Source organism: Aristolochia californica, unplaced genomic scaffold (assembly GCF_029961685.1).
Source record: "Aristolochia californica isolate CCGP_79_NKW_82.1479 unplaced genomic scaffold, dmAriCali1.0.hap1 SCAF_13, whole genome shotgun sequence".
Classification (NCBI taxonomy): domain Eukaryota; kingdom Viridiplantae; phylum Streptophyta; class Magnoliopsida; order Piperales; family Aristolochiaceae; genus Aristolochia; species Aristolochia californica.
Window position 1 is genome coordinate 6883560 of NW_027181804.1, and position 9863 is coordinate 6893422.

At 38.0% G+C, this 9863-nt stretch overlaps 1 protein-coding gene across 5 annotated transcripts; it reads right to left on the bottom strand.

Moving 5' to 3' along the window:
* Nucleotides 1-894: 894 nt before the first annotated feature.
* Nucleotides 895-9400, bottom strand: LOC137948303 (kinetochore protein SPC24 homolog). Of its 5 annotated transcripts, none has more exons than XR_011111619.1 (8): nucleotides 9226-9400; nucleotides 8554-8612; nucleotides 3533-4086; nucleotides 2417-2547; nucleotides 2230-2330; nucleotides 1614-1687; nucleotides 1096-1462; nucleotides 895-999 (listed from the first exon to the last, which is right to left on the bottom strand). XR_011111619.1 is itself a non-coding variant. In XM_068794344.1 (7 exons), the coding sequence occupies exons 3-7, from the start codon at nucleotides 3708-3710 to the stop codon at nucleotides 1356-1358; spliced, it is 591 nt and encodes a 196-aa protein (XP_068650445.1). In that variant the 5' UTR covers nucleotides 3711-4086; nucleotides 8569-8612; nucleotides 9226-9400; the 3' UTR covers nucleotides 1018-1355. The 5 variants fall into 5 exon arrangements, 3 of the variants coding, with proteins under 3 accessions (XP_068650445.1, XP_068650443.1, XP_068650444.1); XR_011111618.1 differs by having other exon boundaries at nucleotides 895-1008; XM_068794344.1 differs by lacking the exon at nucleotides 895-999 and having other exon boundaries at nucleotides 1018-1462; nucleotides 8569-8612.
* Nucleotides 9401-9863: the final 463 nt, after the last annotated feature.

The window sequence follows — 9863 nt, forward strand, 5'->3', positions numbered from 1 at the left end:
GATGGAGGAATCACCATGGGGGTGCAGCACCCTTAACACAGCAGCTGATCACCACCTTTCGATGCTCTTCAACAATGAGATGAAAGGGGATTTTCTATAATAGATGTGAAATCTCTTAAAACGGAACGAATCTCCAGAATCAACCATTCCAAGGGGCCAAAGTAAGAGACAATAGAAGCATCTAATGATGAACCACCTGGAACAAGGAAACCCATACAGCACCCATCAGTTTTTGTGGACTCTGTTATCTCTCTTTCTGGAGGGTAGGGTCCCTACAGTCCAGCAAGAGCCAAAACTGTCGTCTTTGCAATCTGGTTTAAGCTTTAAAACGGTAAACCAACCATTCATTGAATTTTCTTCAGCCTTCGATATTTCCAAGACAAGAGCATCTCTATCGACAGTAAAGCCGTAATCACAAAAATGAGAAAAACTGTCTGTGAATTGGAAAAAATGTCTTGCCTTTGTGAGTATCATCATCTTACGACCACTGCAATCTTCCGTTTAAAAAGTGTTCAACTCCAACATTGGCAAAGAGATAACAATTGAAAAAGAAGATTCGAATTTCAGCCGGCCTGCTTTTTCGACGGAAGCCAGTGAATTCATTTAACCCACCCATCTTTTATCCCTCCTTGAGTCATGACTAATGTTATAAAAATCAAATTGAACCAACCAATTATATCAAATTCGATCACAACGAAAATTGCCATTGATTTTTTATTTTCAAAATTAAATTTTTTTTAACTATTTGATCCAACCTTTTTCAAGTTCATTACCTGGGTAAGGTTGGTGTATTTGGATTTGAAAAGAGTCCCAGCAACCAAATGACTTGAGAGCGTCCACACCAGGCATCATAGACATAAGAATATCACATTTTAAGGCATATCAAACCTCATTTCTTGACGTTGCACACCAAGTGATACATTAAGTAAATTACCTTGTAGGCTGACACCCGCAGAATGTTTCTTCGACCACTTCCATTTCTACTGGACAGTATGGAAACTGAAAAGTCTTACCACAAAAAACATCGTATATCAGGCTTTGAGAGAAAACAACTCATCTTTCCCCGACAGAATGTGAAAAAAATGCTACAAACACCTGATAGGTCTTGCAGCTAGAAGCCCAGTTGTGTTATCGTGAAGGAAACCACCGATACATATAAGAGCTGTCACCATCTGTTTCTACATATCCAGTAGGCCAGTATGAACATAACAGCAAATGTCAAATGATTTTCAAGCAAAGGTTGCTTGGTAACAACAATTGTCAAATGCTACTATATAACATGGGCAACAGCTAACCACTCTTACAAATGCAACTTTTGACCACTCCCCACTGCTTCAAGTAGCCAAGAGAACTGGCTACTGGTCCATCGCTTTCCAGAGAGTGTTACAAATCTCAGAGGAGGAGGCTTTCAAGGGATCAAATTCAAATTTCTCAATCCTCTTTTTATCCCGATCCACAATATCTGCAGTTCTTTTTAAGGAGCCAGCTTCTGGAACTGAATCAACAAATGAATGGGCTGGAGCATTACCAAAGTTGCATGGCCAAAATAATGAAGCAGCAAATGAAAAATGACACAAGAAACTTCTGTCCAATTTAGACAGGAGAAAGGATACGGCCAGAAATCTTGCTTTCATCACTCAGATCTGGGATCAAATTTGTCATGGAGGCGTACATAGACAACAGCTTTCTGCTTCAGAAAATGAAGTGGTTTAGGTTTATTTTCTTTTCTTTTCTAGGTGCAATCGAATATGGAGCACTAAGTAAAGAAAATGCACAAGACAAAGGTCCAATTACTATGATGTGTCCAGGCCACTACAATGCATTAGAGGAATGTTAAGACTAGCATCTCTAATTATAATCACCCAAGTCAATACAGGCCGGTGAATGGCGCAGGGGTACTTACTCGAGATAATTCCTAAAGCATTCAGACAATTTACAGAATAGACAGATAGCATTTAAGAGGTGACTGACGTGGTAGCACTTTCACCCTACATGAAAAACCCTCACATTCAAGAACCATTAAAATGCCCTCAATTTCCAAAAAAAATAAGAAACTAGGGGCAAATGCAGTAACGCAGTGGCAAACAAGAGAGAAGAATACCAAACCTAAAAGCCAAAGAATTCTCACACAGAAAAGGAAACAAGATTAGAATGAAAAGATTTTGCTTGCTCAAAACTAAATCAAAAGCATTGAATACAGGAATATAGACTGGGTGGCAGACACATAACTGTAGCCTTAATTCCTCTTTCATTGCTTTCTTTAAAGCTTCCTTGCGTTCTTCTACAGAAACCCGTTGCTTTTCAAGATCCTCAATCTCGTCATTGACTGCTGTGCAGATGTAAAATGGAAAAACAAAACCTTAGTTGCAAAGAAATTGCATATAGTTAAATGGACTTATATTCAAGGAGGAACTTATCTTAGTTCTTCCAGAAGTATTTTCTCCTTTAGGAGTTTGTCTGCCAAATCCCTTTGAACAGGCTCCAGGTCTGATTCATCTCTGGCTTTGCTTATCTCCTGGGTACAGGTTTCAACTTGCCTTTGGTTCTCTTCAAAATAATTCATAGATCAGTCATAGGAAAACTAGACCAATAAAATAATGAATAAATGGAACAAATCATGGAACTGTCTTCATTTTGGTTAAGCTTATAGAAAAATCTCTATTCTCTACACACTGATTGAGAAGCATTCTGAGCTTTCTTTCAGTGGATCCTGCATGTTGACTTCTGACAGTCAATGAGAAGCAAAAACAGTTCACAGCAGTGCAGTCAGATCCCTTTGGCAAAAGAGTAATATTTAAGGGCAACTATCATGTCTAGTTCATTCGAGATCTGAATATTTACATAACTTGTAGTTAAGAGTGTATAGGACATCTCACTCAGAAAATTAATTTCCAAATGGGACCTGATTTATAATGCAGCATATGAAAAGCGAGGTCCAGATTAAAAGAAACAAGAACTAAATTAATTTAATATTATATGAATGTGTTTAGCACTTCTTGGTATTCTAATCAATCTCTTCTCTGAAGATATACTTGTTCCACTTCAGTTATGGAGTAGATTGAAAACTGATATAAATAGACCTGTCAATTTTCTGTAAAAAGCTTTTAACTGTATTTTCACTGCCATAATGACACAAATTTTGTTGAGATGTTAGATTACTGGAACTGAGATGTCAGGCAAATATTGATGCTATACACAGTCACTGACAATTCAACAGTTACAGATCCTGAAGTCTTTGCTAATAGGTTGTTTAACTTCAAGAACCATGAATGAAACCCCAAAAGGATCCTACACTCCACCTAAATCAAATGAGGGCAAGCCCAGACTCATAAGTTGATAACTCTAGAGCTTCACTATTGCACTATTGGTATAAGAGAGAAAAAGTTACCGAGCTCCTTCCTAAGAGATTTGACAATTATATTTTTTTTTGAACAGTAGATTTGACAGTTATACCATTGCATACTACTCAAAATAAGTTCAATCAGTAACTAACAAGAAAAGAAAGAGAACAGACTATGGAAACTAAACAAACCTTCTAGAAGATTTTGAACGTTGGAGTAATCTGTGTTGCAAGAAGATAGAAGTAACTTCGCTCCTTGAATTGACTGTGTCAAGCCATCAATGTCCTTTCTGCTCTTTAGCAATTTAAGGAGATCATCACCATATGATATGACCTCTTGAACATCAATTGCATGCACCTGCTCACCCATTTAAGTAGTTCTATTTTCCTTTTTGTTTATTTTAACAGTTATTAAAAGAGTGAGAGTTTGGATCTGTACAAGGATTTAACTTTCTATGTTGCCTTGGTTTAATACAAGAACACAGAGTGCCTGTTGCTCATTTCAGTGCCAGAACTCCTACACAGACCTCCTCATCTCCACCAAACTTGATCAACTTCTTACTTGTGGAGATTGTGGTTCAATCAGTACTAATTATTTTTTTGAAACTCTAGATTGTGATATCCACAGAGTATACTCATCAAAATCCAACCATGGGAAATTACACAAAACGCTCTCTGCAGAAAGGGTCTCTCAAGAGTTCAGTATGAGCTGCCTTCGTACCAAAGTATTTGAATAGAACTACATCCTGTACAGAGGAGACCAAAAGAATTTTTCATGTTTACAGCCAATGCACTGGAGAGAAAATGAAAATATAAAAAAAATATAAAATCAAATAAGTTTTAAAATGGAAGGATGGCCATGGGTGAGTTATATTTAAGCAGTATTGATAATTCCTTACTTGAAACTTCTTAGTTGTTATTAGGAATGACACAAGGATCAATAACCAATACAAAAAAAAAAAATCTGCCTGTTTCATAGTTTTGATTGCTATGAACTTACCTGTTACGAATCTTAAACTCACTTCCCAAAGATATCCATTCACTTTTCCAGAATTTTGTCTCACAAATTCTCAAAAATCAAGGTTAAAATTCCCAGAAAATTCAGAAAACTTCCCACAAGTTCCAGAAATTCTCAAAATATCAAAAACAAAATCCAGAAATCTCCCACAAAATCTAAAAAAAATCTAGAAATTCTAGAAAATTACTAAAAAAAATAAGAAAAATCTCAAGAACTCTAGTGAACTCCTAGGGATTTTAGAAATTTTTAATGGGTTTTTACTTAATTCATTATCCATTCATTCTCTTTTTCATCTTGGCTGACAAGACCGGTCTGCCCTTAACTAGAGTTAAACTGGAAATCCCACAATTTACTACCACTCCCAATCCATCTCAACAAAACAATATAACTGGAACTTAATCATCACAGAATCCTTATTTTAAAAGATGATTATCCTGTTCTTCTGTAATTGTCTTTATTTGATTTATTGTAACAATGATGGGACTCTTGTATGCTAATTGAAGTGCTTGTATCATCCCCCTCTTAATAAAATCTCTCTTACCTTTCAATATATATAAGGAAAAAAGAAATATGGACCTAATTCCATCTAAGTTAGGTGCACCCAATTTTAAATTTAAATCAAATGACTTATGACTAGATTTATTCTTGCTCTAAATTTATTTCTCATCCAATTGTTCATTTCAATTTGTTTCTTATTTTTATCAAATTTTAATTTTAAGTTGAGCTTTATTGATAAGCACAAAGCAAGAAAAAATTACAAAAGTAACCCAGGTACAACCATCTTTAGCGAAACCCCATCCTTAGCAAGAATGTCTGCTAGGGACTTAGCAGACCTCGTACATGAGTCTAAAAACAAGAAAAGAGGGAGGAAATGTCATGGATATCCCAAAAATAGACCAAGGCCACCAAGGGGGCTCCAAGAAGGAGGCAGAGCACCAAGAGATCATCACGGAAGAGTTGCCTTCAATCAAGAAAGTGCCAGAGAAGTGGTCTTTGAAGATGATGAGATCCTGAAGGAGGGCCATGAGCTCGGCTAAGGTTGAATCGGAGACACCCAGCGGGCCAAAGTAGGAGGCAAGGAAGATCCATCAGCAAACTGAATAGCACGTCCAAAAGTAGCAGGGCCCAAGTTACCTAGAGAACAACCACCAAAATTGAGCTTCAACGCCCCTGAAAGGGGGGGGGGGGGGGGGGGGGGGGGGGGTGCGCTAGAAGGCCCAGACATCAACACAAAGGCACTCCAATAGCCAGGGGGACACCCGAGAGTACAAAATTCTTTCCGAGTGTGTAGCCAAGAGGAAATAGACTAGCGGTGCGGGAGGAGACATCAACCGCATTGGAGAATTTGCATTGAAAGTGCCGGCTGTTCCGCTCAATCTAAATGCTCCAAGAAATAAAAGCAAGGCAAGTAGAGAATAGAATCTTCCCCATCTTCGAGAGACTGGCTCCAACTGAAGCATGTTGCACATACCATGAAGGTCATGAGGGAAGCAACAACGGATGCCGATGTTGTCGAGGATGTGATTCCAGACCTCCTAGGCGAATGGGCAATGAATGAGAATGTGGGAGATGCTTTCATTAGTGTTCCAACAGAGAGTAGTAGGGCGAATTGCCCAGCTTACTTAGACTATCCGTGGTGAGGATCTTATTGTGGAGGGCGGGCCAAATGAAGAATTTGATCTAGGGTGGACCAGAGAGTTTCCACGCCACCACTGATGGGTGAGGTTCAGCCGAGTGGGAAAGGCCCAATGTGAGTAGGAAAGCCAAAAAAACTGAGAAGATCCCATTGTCAGAATTCTTCCAAACCAGTCTATCATCAATGTGGGACTGGAGCTTGACGTCCTTGAGGCTGTTAAGGAGGCTGCAAACGTCAAAAGATTCTTGGCCCGTCAAGCCACGACAGGGGTGAAAATTCCAGCAATCTGCAACCGAGGCAGAGGGGTGGCGACTGATGTTGAAGAGAGAAGGGAAGGTTTCCTAGTGGGGGCGAGGGCCTGTACACCAGTCATTCCAAAAGGCAATGCTCCACCCGTGACCAACCAAGTGACTGATGGCGGACTGGAACAATGGGAGGAGGAGGAAAAGGTTACGCCAAATTGGGGACAGGTGGCGTCGAGGTCCTCCGGATGTCCACCAAGGGGAGGAGAACCGGAGCTTGATGGCAACCATGTCTTTCCAAAGAGTGGTGGTGGGAAAGTTGAATCCCCAAAGCCATTTAAATAGGAGGCTAGAATTCATGTCTCAGATTGGACAAATGACAAGACCACCATGAGACTTTGGTCTACAGACGTCCTTCCATCCAACTAGGTGATACTTGAAACCATCACCAACCCCACGCCAAAGGAAGCGTCGCTTCAAATACTCAATTTGTTGATGGATAGCACCGAGGCAGGGGAGGAAGGATAGGTAGTAATTGGGAAGGCCAAAAATGCATGAATTCAACAGAGTGACGCGCTCGGCTTTTGATAAGAGCCGACCATTCCAAGTAGCAAGTCTATGCTTGATCCTTTCCATCATAGGAATCCAAAGGCCCTTGTGGGGCTGGTAGTCAAAGAGCGTGGGGGGGGGCGGGGGGGGGGGGGGGGGGGGGGGGGGGGGGATGATACTTTCTGACCATATGAAATTTCAAAGAGCCCAATCAGAGCCTTGATGTGCCTGAGTTGATCAATTGAGCCCTCACAGAACTAGAGGATATCGTCAGCATATTATAAAAGGGGAATGTCGAATTCAGATTGTCCTGCCACTGGGCCCAGTCATCCAAGGTCCTTCGCCATGTATACCATTGAGGAGAGGTAATGATTAGCCACCAAGTTGAAGAGGTAGAGGGACAGGTCCTTTGCCTAAGCTTATTGAATTTTAATGATAAAATAGAGATAATGATATAGTCATAAATAAAATAACGCACGCGGTATTCTTGTAAAAAGTGTGACTTTTTGAAAGAAAAAAAAAAGTTGGGTGCAGCTAATTTTGGTTGGGCTTGATTCCAGCCTGCTTTTAATCTATATATAACTAGAAAGAGAGCTCTTTGTTATTTGGTGAGACAAAAAATTTGCATTTGTCTTGTGCTATGTCTTGGAACTCATTTATTTGTCAGTTTTGAATTTAGGGACACTTCTATGTTCTTGTTCAAACATTTTATAACTTCATATGGTACAGACTTTATTCTGAGAAATAAGATGCCCTTTCTTATTTTGAATTTGATTAAACTCTCTTATTTTATGAGTTCCTTGGGTTGATCTCCTTACTTGGCATCTATTCGTGTCTGGCAGGTTATGAGTGGGGAAAAATTGTTCCCAGACCAGGGATTGATGTTCTGCTATGACATCTTGCATATTGGCCAAGGCATCTCAGATTTTCAGAGGGCTGAGATGCCTCAGATTTTCACACAGGGAAGCCATCTAAAAAATCCAAGACACCCCCTACCCCATACTTCCTGATCCAAGTTTTTCTACTTAGTAATTTTTATCATTATTTTCTATTGAAATTCATTTATTTAGTGTTTTTTTGTTGATTCTGAATATTACTCTGTATAACCACTCTTTTCTAATCCTAACTCCTTCTATATTTTATCGTGTCCTTTACCTAGGCTTGTGATAGCCCCTCTCTTTAAGTGTAGTATTTGTCTTCTAGACTATAAGAACTTTTAGTCTGCAATAGGTTCTTGAACTTCTTGAGATGGTGTTGGTATTCAAGGGGAGAAGAAATGAGTTATATTTAGAGAGCAATTCAAAGTTTTGTTTTGAAAGATGTGAAATTAGAAAGCATTTTAAAGCTATTTTAAAGCATCATTTTCATTCGGCATTTTGCAACTTGCACATCTGACAACGACAAGCTGAAATATGATTATATTTGACATCTTGAAGTGTAGTGTTCGAGTATATGTAAATAATAAAGTAACAGAAAAGAGCTACATATGCTAAATAATGTAGGAGCAAAGAAAACATATCAAACATGCCTAGTATTTGGCCATGAATTCATATTGATATCATAAATATATGGACATAGTTCCACCATCAGAAAAGAATCGCTCAAGGTTTATTATCTTGTCATCACAATTTGTAAGTATGTAGCACAACAGCTATTTGTGTTCAAAGCAATTTATCACTTAGTTGTTATTAGGAGTGACATGAGGATGAATAAGCAACCCAAAAAAATAATTCTGCCTGTTTCATAGTTCTGCTTGCTATGAACTCACTGTTACAAGTCTTACACTCGCTTCCCAAAGATATCCATCCGCTTTTCCAGAAAACCTACCTAAAAAAAATCCAAATTTTTTTTGTCATAAATTCTCAAAAAATCGAGATTGAAATTCCCATAAATTAAGAAAAACCAAAACCCTAAAGGCTAAACATGCTTGTTATCACCTAACATCATCATGATATTCAGAGAAATTCATAATAATTTATGAAGCAGTTCAACACTCTTAAGCATAGCATTAACTCCTCAGGAGAACATGATCCAAGGATCTTGACGTTAGCTGTTACACAGGGTCATTCAGGAAGAGAGTTCATTCAACGTCTTTCAAGCCGGGCCGACATCACGCACAAATGACCGTTAATTATGGTAGGAAGCTCGTGGCTTCTGGATTTTCTGGCAGAACAGGTAGTAGTCTAAATAAAGCTCTGTTCAAAGATGCTGCTGAGACAATTAATGAGGAGGTCAAAAAATAAATGCAATGAAGTCGGAAAGATAGTTATTTTTTGAGGATTTCCGGTTCCAGCAGATCTTAGGTTGAAGCTAAATTAGTGCTGAAAAGTGACACTCGAGGGGAATATCAGAAGCAGGAAGAGTTCAGCTCAGTTAAGAAGAATCAGTAAGAATCTAAGTTGAACTGAGAGGAAATCAGGGACGTAACTAGAAACCCTACCTGCAGAGACACCCTTTCTTCTCTGGCCAACAGACTATCCTTAAATTTGATCAGAAGAATCAATTATAGGGAACTGAGTATCCGCCCTCAAGTTTGAGAGGATCGTTTTGAGTTTTGAATGAAACAGGACGGGGAAATGGAGCGTCACTAAGACGGTATGATCCACCAGTGTTTTGCGGTGTTCAGACTTTCTCAGGCTTTCAAAAACTAAGCCCTATTATATATATTTTTGTTGAAAGAATGCTCCAAAATGAGGTTGAGAGATGCACTAAGGCCCTCTTTTTTATTTACATAAATTTATCATTTTTAATATTATATTTAATTAATATTTTAAGAGTGAAATTTTAGATATTAAAAAAGTAAAAATTTGACTAAGCATTTGGATATTATAAAATTAAAATTTCTTTAAGAATTTTTATTTCTCTATATTTATTTAAATAATTAAAGTTAATTTTATTTTTAATTATTTATTAATTAAAACAAGTTAAAATCTATCATAACTTATTAATAAAAATGTTAATAAAAATTATCTTATAAAAACTAAATCTATTAGAGTATTTTATTAATAAATTTCTTATATACTTTCAATTATACTTTTCACAATACACAAAAAAAAAAAAAAAATCATTATATTTTCC

What these genes read in the sequence shown, in the direction of transcription:
- LOC137948303 (XM_068794343.1), bottom strand. Translation starts at nt 3,710, where the DNA reads ATGGGTGAGCAGGTGCATGCAATTGATGTTCAAGAGGTCATATCATAT. An exon ending in TACTTCTGGAAGAACTAAGA is followed by an intron (nt 2,331 to 2,416) that starts TAAGTTCCTCCT and finishes TACATCTGCACA; the next exon opens with GCAGTCAATGACGAGATTGA. An exon ending in AAAGAGGAATTAAGGCTACA is followed by an intron (nt 1,688 to 2,229) that starts GTTATGTGTCTG and finishes TTTCTGAAGCAG; the next exon opens with AAAGCTGTTGTCTATGTACG.